General features: G+C 48.3%; 1 protein-coding gene across 1 annotated transcript in view; it reads left to right on the forward strand.

Annotated features, from left to right (window-relative positions):
* Positions 1 to 12,345, forward strand: part of PKP2 (plakophilin 2) — a 61,032-nt gene that overhangs the window by 6,841 nt on the left and 41,846 nt on the right. Inside the window, exon 3 of the mRNA XM_012735151.1 lies at positions 12,020 to 12,132. Coding sequence (XP_012590605.1) covers positions 12,020 to 12,132 — 113 coding nt within the window. The remainder of the gene's footprint in view (positions 1 to 12,019; positions 12,133 to 12,345) is intronic.

Below are 12,345 nucleotides of genomic sequence, written 5' to 3' on the forward strand. Positions count from 1 at the left end.
TATATATATATATATATATACACACACATATGTATGTATGTATGTGTGTATGTATGTGTCCGAAAGAGTCGATCCCAGATGGTCGCCCCTCCCTCAGCCTGTGCCCCTCATCCCCCTCCAAAAAACCTAGGGGACTTAACCTGTAGGTTCGGGATGTCTAAACACATTGAAATTCTGTGCTGTACTTTGGTATGATTTTTCTCTGGGGGGAAATGCGCCTTTCGTTTTTATTACAATTTTACAGTCCATGATCCCCATAAGTTTTATTTTGGAAAAAGTCTGCACGTTCTGGGGCGCCTACAGCATGTAACCTGGATTGCAGTGCTTTGTACAGTCTGCAGGTGGGACATTCTGCCCACTGTACCTGGCAGGGGTGATTCAGGTGCACAAACACTGGGCACCAGCCTTCAGCCCAGAACAGGCAAGGCGTCTGCCCTGTGGGTAACAAGAAGAGGAGGGGTCCTGGGAGGGGCATTCTGGCTGGGAGAGCCAACTCACTGAGCAAAGCGCCACTCCAGAAAGTTAGACTTGGAGGTGAATGGGGTTAAAAAAACACAACTACATTAGTAAGTTATAGTTAGGGGAGGTGGAGAAGGGGCCAGTTGTAAAAAATCAGAGAATATGATCTATAATTTTCTCCCCTGTTAAATAAAGTCAGATGGGCAAAGCGACCTAGCACCTCATTTTCAATTGTTGTACTTTTTACTCTAAGACTCATATGGACATATTATGGAAAAGGAGAGAAATTGATATTGAGTTGGAAGATTTAAAACCATGCACACTGGGAGACTGTGTGTTTTTGATTTGTGCAGAAGAATCCTGGAGGGTCAGGTAGTCAATATTTACATAAGTGAAAGGTAAAGAGGAGATATTGGGTGATCAGAATTAACACACTGGCAGGCCTAGCGTGTGCCAGGAATTGGGCTGCATGGCTTGCATTCATCACATATCACTTGAGATTCAAAAAAACCCCAACATGCCTGTGAGGGAGTTGCTTTAATCCCCATCTGGCTGATGAGGAAGCTAATCAGTTAAATAACACTCAAGTTCCCGTAGTAAGTGGCGGGACTGGTATTTAAGCTCCCAAGCCTGAGTTTTTAGAATACACATCAGTTGTTCAGTTCTTCAAAATATTAATACAAGCTAGGATTTATCTGATGCTAAGCCCCTTTGGGGCTCCCTCCTGTTTTCCTTTCAATAAAATGCAGGAAGGGAGGCCTGGAGGATGAAGAGGAGACTCAGGACCTGGGGAAGGAACCTTCTTTAGGTCCGGGAGCCTGGCTGAAGGCTTCTGGACAGCTGAGACCAGGCTTGGCCAGAAGTGATTCCCTACCTCCCCCAGTCTGTTCTTGAACCACACTAGCTTCTAGCTTCTGCCTGTTGTGGGGGTGGGTGTGCAGGAGGGCAGTCCCTTAATGCCACCCATGAGGATGTCAGGAGAACAACCTGGATTAAATGTTCAGTACATGGGGGAGGGGAGCAAAACAAAGGCAGCTCAGCTAAGTGTTTGCTAATGGCCCACTCCAGTGTTCTAGAAGCACATATGAAGATAAGGGCATATCATTATATCCTTAAGACTGTGACATGAAGTAGGCATGAAGACCCTGTCCCATGCCTACACGTGACCTTCCTCTCTGCCACTTATGAATGCACTTTGCTGCTGAATCCATGACCCGAGAACTCATGCTGCCTGCAGAGCATGTGCCGGGCTCAATGGAACCAGATGCTGCTTGCTCTAGCTGCAAGGAAGCGTCCCTCTAAAAGCCACATCCCCAAATTAGCCGCAGGAAGGGGGACCAGCTAATGCAGCAGGGAATGTGAAGTGTCCGTTAGAGGAAGAAGTGAAGGGAGGTTGGAAAGCTGCTAGCAGGACTTGGGCTTTGGGACCTTAGAAATTCCCTGGTATGGGTTCCCGGAGGTGGCTGGGGACCAGCATCTCCAGGGATACAGCAGGAAGCCCTTCATCGTTAGCAGATTGCTGTAGCAGAACACTGGCTCCGCGGATGGCCAGGCCAGAATTCAGGGCCACATGAGTGGCACCCCCGACTAGGAGCCAAGGGCTTGCATGTTTAGGGGACAGCAGCCGCCTCCCTGCCCCAAACCTGCCCCGCACCACAGGACAAGCCGGCCAACAACATCAGCAGACAACACCCACTTACTCCTAAACTTCAGCTTTGAGATTCAAATGTACTCAAAGGTGTTCAGTGCCTACAAGCCAGGGGACACTTTGGGTGGTTCTTGGCTTCAGTTTTATTAGAGTTCTCTGGAAAGGCTGGGTGATGGCGGTGGCTTGGGCGTTGTTTTTATTATTTCCGTGTAACTATAATGTTTCAAAGGCTAAAGCAGCAGTGGTTGCTGAAGGAGAGCTGGCCTTGAAGGGACCTGTAGCAGGACAGCACAGGCAGTGAGGCCCCAGGGAATGGCTGGCATGCTGGCAGGGCTAGCCCGGGTGTCTGCTGCGGGGATGAGACAGATGTGGTCGGTTCGTTGGTAAATTCCCTGCCAGGGTCTTCAATGGTCAGCGCCCTTTGAAGGCCTTCATACCGCTGGGTGGTTTCATTATAGATCACTCGACTTCTGTTATTTTATTTTATTGACTGAGCTGAGCACTTTAAAGTTGTCTGTAACCCTTTGGAGCTTGTGTGGAAGAGGCCAGGGAGCATAAGTGAATAGCATCGTGGTGAAACCAGGCCGTGATGAGGGAATTTTTAAATGACTTTTTGATCAACTCATAGAGGAAATATTTAAGAATTGAAGCAGTCACATAAGAAAAAGCATTTTAGATGTCTGTGTCCTATTTGTTCCATTTACTTTGAAAGCATGGGTGTTACTTGTTATATAGTTGTCCCCCGGGGAACCTCCACAGAAAGAAAGCCACAGCTTGTGTCGTGGTGTGAGATACTTACAAAGCACAATGAACAATGTACTAATAAAATTTACAGCTGCTTTGAAAATTGCTGTCAAAACTTGAAGCGTGCCATGTATTTAGATGATTTTGCTAGCCAAGCAATTTGAATATCTGCAATCAGAGGAAATTCTAGAGGAAAGGCTAAAAATTGACTAAGGTCATAAAAAAGGCAATAGGTATTACAGGAATGGGGGGGGGGCAGGAGTTTGGACATTGCTCAAATCTTGAATGAGTTATTGGTTGGCCCAAAAAGGAATCCCAGGAATGAAGCAATTCTGGGAGGGAAGTAATTCGTCATTCAGACCGTGAGAGAGGCTGGCAAAGGCAGCAAACAGCCCTGGGGTGGGGGGAGGGCTGGGGACTGGGGAGGCCGGGTGGCTGGCCTGCCGCCCTGAGTGGGGGTGCCTATGTGCCTGCACCGTGAGGTCCCGTCACCTGCCTGAGCTCAGCAAGTAGCAGATGACGTTCAGGGAACACCCCCTTCCCCAAAATGTGTGTGTGTGTCCAGAAATTCTTCTAATTCTACAATAATTCGTCAAAAGAAATGGAATGCTAATGAAATTGTTATTGTAAAATTTGAACTCCACGGCTGGTGGTGGCACTTCAGAATCATGCTGGACTATAAAAGCCCCACCTGTGCAGTCACACCCAGGCACACCTCACAGGGAAGAAGACGTTCTGCTGGGCTTTTTTTTTTTCCTTAGAAGTGCTGGGGTGTAGGTCAGAGTTGTGGGGGGTGAGAGGATTCACCAGGGACAGAGTGGAGAGCAGAACAGGCAGATTGACTGAAACCCACTGCTGAGGGGAGCAGCGGATGAGACGGGAGAGGTCTGCCATGCCCTGTGGGTTGCCTCCCTGGTCGGGGTTCAAACTCAGGCCATAGCGGTGATATCACTGACACTTAACCTCTAGGCTACCAGGGAGATCCCGCCTGGGCTTTTGGGGGGGCATCATGGACTTAGACATTCTGGGGATGTGCTGTTCACTTGAATGCTTTCTTCTGAATTGCTTTGGTTATTGGCTAAAAAGCTTTTTTCTCTCATACTGAAATAAACACATTTATATTCTTTTAGCTTCCCATGTAGATAACATTGATCTTTAAAAAAATGTTTTTAATTTGGTTCCTACTGGTTCATATCAATTGCATGATAGAATCATAGGGTGCCAGCGTGCACCCACCACCCAAGAACCCACAGCCCCCCACAGCCTTGCGCCCTGCCACCTTTCTTCTCATCCTTTACAGCTATGTCATGCCAGAACTTATTTCTGGATCCAATCAGTAAAAAAGATTAGAAGCTTTATTTCTTGTCTCTATGAGAACTGAGAGTATTATTAGCAACCTGTCTCTGATAGCCGCGAGCAGTGACAAACAGCAAACGTGTGGCTAAATCCCTGGCATGTGTCCTCAGACCTGAGGAATTGGCCCGTCATAAGGTCACTTGTTTCCACCTTAAGTGATCTTCAAGGATTTCACACCATGCAATTCTGAGAGGAATGTGACTCTGAGCATGACATATGGAGATAGAAACACGACTCTCCTTGCTGGGGTCAGGCCATGATGTCAGCAGGGCAGACAAAATGGGAGAAACGGACACTTGTGGCAGAATGAGCATTCACCCCCCTGATCTACTAGGGTAAGAATGACCAGTAATTTCCGGTTCTCTTACAATAGAAACACTACAGATTCCACATGTGTCTTTTGTGTAATATCGTGAATGGTGACTGCTAGTGGACAGAAATCAGCTCTTATGTTCTTGGGTAGAGCACTTAAAGTTGAAGCCCAACGGGATACATAGATCAGGATGTATATTAGAAAAAAGAACCTTGAGAATTTGAAGACCCAGCTTGCCACCCCCAGTAAGAGCACCCACAGATTATAACCTTAGAGTCATCAGCTTTTGGCTTAACATTAATTAGCCAATGTTGTCATCAAGATTCTGTTACTCCTTGATTTGTAGGAATTTCAGAAGATAGTGTTGCTTATTGAAATTTTAATAAATCACTTCAACTAAACCTCAAGTCACATTTGTATGTCAGTAGGATGACGGTATCCTGATTACCTTTGTTTCTATGGAGTAGGAAAGCCAACAGAACTTTTCTTGATAGGTAATAGGCACATCTGTGGTTAAAGATGGTTAGGCAGACACACAGACAGGGGGAGACATTAAACTCATAGTACCTAGGAGCCAGGAACACCGGGCCCAAACAGACATGGCCACTTTGCTGTTGCTCAGAAAGCCTTCACTGTGTTGGCTTCTGGGCCTGGGGTCTTCTCTCTGGAGTCCCAGAATGACAGAGGAGCCATAGACAATTCCACCCTTCTCCCCACATGTGATCCAGGGCAATTTGCAAATACCACAGCTGTCCTTACATGTTGGCTCTGGTGGGGGAGATGTCAGCCTGAAGGTATTTTAAGTGTGTAAGGAATTATAAGCAATGGCCCATTAACTTGTCCAGCGCTAAGAATGGCTTGCTGCACACAGCAGTCACAGGCGGGGTTCTCCATGGAGAATGGCCTGGAGGACAGCACTGCCTCCTGTTTTTGTTGACCCCTGTAGGCTGCTGGAGCACGTGTGTGCGCTGCTAACACTTCATTGCCTCTCTGCCTGTCTCCACCCTGGTTTTCCCGCCCCACCTCCCAGAGTAGAGTCTGCATTGACACTCATTGCAAGTTCTTCAGGGTCTGACACCTATGTTTCCTCAAATTCTGACCTCATCCAACACTCTGCCATGGCCTAGGCTCCTCACTGCCCTGCTCTGCCCACTCCACAGTCACACCCCCAACATGGGCCAGGCTGTGAAGTAGATTAAAGATCTGACCTTGCAAGACACCGGACTGGTTTCTGAAAGCCCATGGGGCAGATCGGAGGGTCTGAAGGAGAGGGGACATTGGTGAAGAATGGGAAGGCAGGTAGGAGGAGCCTGGCCTACAAAGGGCAGTGGTTGAGAATCCTTGCAAGACCTTGCAGATGATTCAGTGAAGGCTCCATCAGTTGCGCCCCTGTGGGGTAACTCAACATCCACTGTGAGACGTCAGTCGTCAGGGGTGAGGTCTCAGCTCAGCAGAAGGGTTAGTTAGCCCAAGACAAGGGCTGCTTTGCAGGAAGCAACAGGCTCAGTGCCTTCCCAGTGCTGCTCAGCACAAATTCTGTATCACATATTCTAGTGACGCTAACAAGAGACGCTAGTGGACGGGGAAGGGCAGAAGGGCCTCTCGCCCAGGCATTTCCATGTCATCTAGGGAGGTGACCTAGATGACACCCAGGTGGCCATGTCCATCATGACAGGGAAAGACTAGAACAGTCAGGACTCAGTGGCCGGGTGGAATGCTGTGTCCAGCTCACAGAGGTGAGGGCCACTTCTCCTGGGTGAGGGGGTCTGCCCACGCCCCCACCGTGCCTTCTGGCCAGCCTGCCACAGCCCAGCCATTTCCCATGGCTGCACTGTTCACTGGCCACTGCGTACTCTTAGTCCACTTTTCCACAGTGCAAAACATTATCAGATGTTGGTTTAGTTGAAAACAAATCTTCACCATCATTTCTCTTTTTTTAACGCACAAGTTCCACTCACTTAGCAGCCTGAGCCCGCACTCACCTGACTTGCCTGCTAAGCAAGCAGTTGGGTTTCCATGACTACCTGGTCATTTTTCTTGACATAAGAATAGAGGGGAGCAAAGGAAGCATTGTCTAAAAGCAGTCCCGGCCCATGGCACGTGGGCAAATGACCAGGAGCCGGCGGGGGAGGGGAGGGGAGAATAGTTCATTTCTCTCTTTAATTTCCAACTTTGGTTAGTAAATGACTGGAAGGAGCCATTAAATATGAGCTGCTGACAAATTCCTTCCCAGATTTTCAAGAGGGCCAGTCTGACATGTCAAAAGATGCCCCCAGTTGGGCTCTAGTGGAAGTCTCAGCACATCAGGGAATGTGGAGAACGAGGGACCCGGATGCCCTGGGAAAGGGCCACTGGGAGAGCCTTAGACTGCCAGCCTGTGTCCACCGGAGACCACTGTGGGCACAGTACACACGGGCCCTTTGAGGGGCACGGTGAGGTGCATCTGTACCAGACACCTGCTGCTTTTGCTGTACCCTGTGCAGTTGGAATTTCTGACTCCTCCATTTCTACTCTTCCCCTTGGAGCTCCATGTGAACCTGGCCTCACGCCCAGCGAGGGCCGGGCTTGAAGGGAAAGGTGCTTTTCTGAACGGGAATGCGACAGCCTTATTATAAGCAAACGATACAGTGGTTTTATTTCACTGGGTAGCAGATCTTGATGCTCTAAAACCCACTGGAGTCACCAGAGACTTGGCCATTAGATTTCACATAGGCATCAGACTCCCAGTTAGGTGATACCTCTGCTCACACAACTCACTAAGGGAAAATCCATGTTCGGAAGCAACAGGCCTCTTTAAGTCCGAACAAGGACCTGTTCCTGAGGCAATACTAGCGTATTTGACTGCCCGCTGAGGTATTTCCACCCTAATGCTGCTCAGGGACCATAGTTTGCAAACTAACATTCAGACCACGATGAGTTGGGGTGTAGGGTGGGGTCATCACTCTTCAAACTCCAGGCTTTTGGACTCCTTCCACCAACAGAGCTGGCCCCCACGCTGCCGCTGAAGCCCCAGCTTCATCTCTCCTGCCGGCCCTTGCTTTGACCTGGGTTGTTTGCTTTGACCTGGGTTGTTTGCTTTGACCTGGGTTGTTTGTTATTTGGGGGGGAGGGGGAGAAGGGAGGGAGCTTAAAGTTGTTCTGTAACTACTGTGGGTTCCATAAAATGTCCATGGTGTTCTGGGAAGAAAAGGTTTGGAGACTGCTTCCTGAGCCAATATTCATTTGAAACAGTCCCCTTCAGTCATCATCTTCTTGAGGAATAGACAAAAATCATGTTATGCCCTGTGCAAGGGAGGTCCCTGGCCAGAAGCCATACCCCAGCTGCTGGGCTCATCACAGCCACCCAGGAAATCAACCCAATGCCAGTGGTGAAATGACCAGAATAAATACCCTGACACATAGTCCCATGCCCCATGTAAACCAAAGCAGGCATGCCCACCTAACCCCCTTCTCAAGCACATTAATTCGTAAAAAACAAATGCTTTTTAAAAAACCGCATCTCATTTCTTCCTGTTGCTTCTCTCTTCCTGGTCCCCCCCCTACACCCCCCATCAACTGCCAGGAGGTGAAATTAGGGAAAGGGAGGCATCCAAATTTGTCCACACACAGAAAGTCTGGATTGTAGACCACGTGCACAGCTTTCTCCAACTTCGAAAAGATTCCAACAGCTCTTCGGAAGTAAACCAGTCCTTTAATGTATAGTCACATCTTGATTGTCCATGTTAAAAGAATCTGGATTTTTGTGGTTGGCTTATTTGAAGTAGGTGAATGTGCTTGTATATAGGATCTGTTTTTGTTTGCTCTCTTGTTTCTGTTTTTGGAAACAGTTAAGTCTGAGTTGTTTTACTTGTGCAATCATCTATTATTATATACCTTGTTCTCGATTGAACAGAAAAGTATTACTTGCCTTCAAAAGAGTAGTTTCCGCCCTGATTAAATGTGTCTTTAAAAAAAAACCACCCCCGGCCCTCCCTGGTGGCGCAACAGGTTAGGATGTAGCACTGCAAGCTGGCAGCAAGCTGGCAGCTTCATGCAAGTTCGATCCCCTCCCCCGGAGGTGACCATATGGCGCGGCAGACCTCTCCTGACCCGCCTGCTGCTCCCCTCAGCAGTGTTCTTCATCAGTCATCCTGTTCTGCACCCCAGTCTGTCTCTGATGAATCCTCTCACTGCCCCTGCACCTCTGGCTTGTACCCCAGTTCTGTATGCATAAATAAATAAATGTTAAAAAAAAATCCACCCCCTTCCCCAGTCCAAATTTTCCTTAAAATCTTATAACGCAGCTGCTGATTCTTCTTTCAGCCACAGTGCTGATCCCAAATTCGCAAACACCCAGGAACTTAACCTGCCTGACCTGTTAACTGGAGAAGCATCAGTTGCGTGTCCCAGAGGCTGCAGAGGCACCCCCTCTCCTGCGCAGAAGGGGTCCTGATATCGAGATCCAGTCTCATTTTACTCCCTGTTCCCATGGACCTTGTTATGGTTGTTTGAGGAACCACTTAACCAGCCTCAGCCCATTCTTGTGAAATGGAAGGAGAGGTGTCCTTCCCAGGAGGGTGTCACAAACAAAGAAAATCTACAGAATGTCAGGAGTGCCCCAGGTAAAAGGGAATGGCTGCTTTTGGTCCTCATCAAAATCCATGCTCATAATTTCTCCCTGGCTTCTGAAATCGCCCTTTCAGAAAGGTCACAGAACAGTGGAGGTGCAAACCAGCACAAAGGAGGATCTCAGTTCAGATGTGTTAGCTCTTCTTACAAGGAAGAGCAAATCCTCCGCTTTCCCCTTTGTATGGGGCGATGACAGCAGCTGGCCCTGTATCACAGAATGTTGAAAAGACATGTATATACCAATTTGAGTGCCTTAAAGAAAAGTGACAGTGTAATGTAACAAGTTTTCATTTAAGTTGCTCTCAAAAGCCTCACAACTGCCAATAGTGATGGGATGTAAGCCATTTGCTCCAACAGGATTGCCTGTGAAACTCAGGGGCGTCCCTCCGCTGGGACACCCAGCCTCGGCGTGCTGCCCAGAGATCTGCATGCACTCCCACCCTGGGAGTCTTAGCAGCTCCCGGATAGCTGGCTGCTCCTGAATGCAGGGGAACACTGGGGGTCACCTTGAGCTCAAGAGACCCACTGCAGAAACTTGCCTTGAATTCTGCCAGCCAGGGATACCCTCCACCCAGTGCCATTTTATTATCAAGTGAAGGGTGCCCGCTCCCCACCACCATACACATATGTCCATTGATACTTTCCCATGCTAGGTTGTTCCTAATTTTCTTATTCCATTTTTTTTTAGTCTAAAATTCTGAACTATTTTTAAAATGCCAATCCAATTGGATTCTTTCATATCAGTTATCCATCAGCTCTCTGCCTGGCCACAGCTCCTGTGCACAAGGTCCAGGTCACTAAACCAGCCCCTAGCCATCCCCCGGATGCCCCTGCTCCCCAGACTCCAGGATCAGAGCCAGAATGTTTCTGGGCCTGCCGGCTGGCAGCAACACCCACATAGCCCCTTCTCCCCAACAGCCTGGAGAGAGGGGCAGAGAGTGAGGGAGGATTGTGGGGGGACAGAGTTGGGAAGCTGACAGCCTGGGCTGACAGCCCCTCGGTGTAGCCCTGGGGTCGTGGGGGATATTCCTCTCCTTCATTCCAGCTGCAAGACCAGGCATTCTGACATGTGGGTTAAACTTGAAAGAACAGCTTGACCTTTGCCCACCCCTGTGGAAGCAGCTGAGCCTGGCTTCTCTCAAGCCCTTGGTCTGGGGTTTGCCACCTTCTGAGGTGGCCTCCCAAGATCTTGTTTACTAGCTAGATGGTTCTAGGAAGCAAGGACATAGGTCTACACGTACTTTGGGTGGACTCACACATTCGAGAACTCTCTGGCAGCAGAGGTGTCCATCCCCCTCCCTTCAGGACAGCCTGAGAATTCATTGTGAGTCATAAAGTTGAGTCTTCATGACAGTTTGCTGGGAAGTCAACTGGCATGTTCTGACCATGCAAATTTACTAAATTCCCTCTCAAGTCTCTGCCACCAGAGGGGCTAACTGACTGTTTTTCTCTCAGATTTCTGAAAGAATGCTCTGTGACAGAAATCTTGGTTAAAATCAGGACACTAGAAATTACCCAGGTTTTAGTGACCTTTGATACTTTTATTTATTTTTCGAATGTATTTTTAATTTTGCGTAGAACTGCAGGAGTCAGGGTTAAGAGAATCCCCCAGAGACAGAGTGGGGAGCAAAACAGGCAGATGGACTGAAACCCACTGCTGAGAGCAACAACAGGCGAGACAGGAGAGTTCTGCTGTGCCTGGGATTGAATTTAGGCTTTAGAGGTGATAACACTGAGACTCAGCCTCTAGGCCACCAGGGAGACAGGGAGACACCATCTTTCATTATTTTCATTGGCCTTTTTTTTTGGGGGGGGGAGGTAAGGCAGCAGGTCACAAAAGAAGAACAAATAAAAAGCTAGGAAGAGGATAAAAGAGGTAGAGGGGGCATTGGTACCATCTCCCAGGTACCCCCCCAGAAGAGGATTTGGGGACACCCCAAGGTCGGGGCTTAGCTGGCTTTTCCTCTGGTTGCTCTGTGTGTGCAGGAGGGTGCACGAACTACCTGACCCCAAAACTGAAACCACCAAGGCACTGCACCCAGCTCTGCTGCTCCAGTCCCTAATGCTGCCCCCACCCACCTGCTGTTCACCCCCAGAGACCTGGGCCTCAGGCTCACTGTGTTTGTCAAGGGCTCTTATCTGGCTGTGCTGAGTCACCATTGTCTTTATTGCCTGCAGATATGGCCTTCTCAGTTCCTGCATCCTGCTGAGACTCAGGCAGAGGGGGTTAGGACAGACACCCTTTCCTTCCAAGTCACCCTAAATTCTTCAGCATCATAACAAACCAGTAGTTTTTGTGTTTTGTGGGTTTAAAAAAAAATTTTTTTAAAAAGATTTACTTATTTATGCATACAAGAACTGAGGTTCAGGCCAGAGGTCGGTGGGTGAGAGGATTCACCAGAGACAGAGTGGGGAGCAGAACAGGCAGATCTACTGAAGTATGCTCTTGAGGGGAGCAGCAGGCAAAAAAGGAGAGGTCTGCTGATTGCCTGTGTCGGTCATCTCCTCACATGGATCCATCTTGTGCTGCCACAGTGGCTGTGGATAACTTCATAGTGCTACACTTGAACTCTTTGTGCCACCAGCAAGGGCCCAAACCAGTAGTTTCTAGATTTTTGTAGAAACTTCCTCTTCCCTTTCTTCACTTTCCTTAAAGAAAATGATTAATTAAAAAGATTTTTTAATTCAACTTGTATTTTGAAAAGCTTGTAATGTTCCATTAACAACCATTTGCCACAGCCAAGAGTTTCATATGAAGCAGATATTTAAAAACACTGATATAAAGCTACCATTCATTATTGGTCTTCCAAAATTTACAACACACTGTTGCTGAGCAATCCTTGGCTGTCTACTGGCCCACTTACTTTATTTCAACTCGTTCTTGATTGCAGGGAATCTCCACCGAACCAGCAGTGTGCCTGAATATGTCTACAATCTACACTTGCTTGAAAACAATTTTGCTGGTGGGCGAACCCCGATCACCGCAACCTATGACATGCCCAAGGTAGGCCACCAAAACCCGTCAGAGAGTCACCGGCTCACCCGAAACAGTTGCAGCCCAGCAGCCACTGCATTTGGGTTATTTCACTTCCCGAGTGCCAATCACTGTCGCCCAAGTCTTGTTTAAAAACATGTTAGGCACATCAGTTAAAAAAAACAAACCTGGGAGTGGTGAGGACAGATTTTACCCAGGATGGGCCATATCTTTGGATGTTTC

This window comes from Condylura cristata, unplaced genomic scaffold, assembly GCF_000260355.1.
Source record: "Condylura cristata isolate star-nosed mole 26May11 unplaced genomic scaffold, ConCri1.0 scaffold00004, whole genome shotgun sequence".
Lineage (NCBI taxonomy): Eukaryota > Metazoa > Chordata > Mammalia > Eulipotyphla > Talpidae > Condylura > Condylura cristata.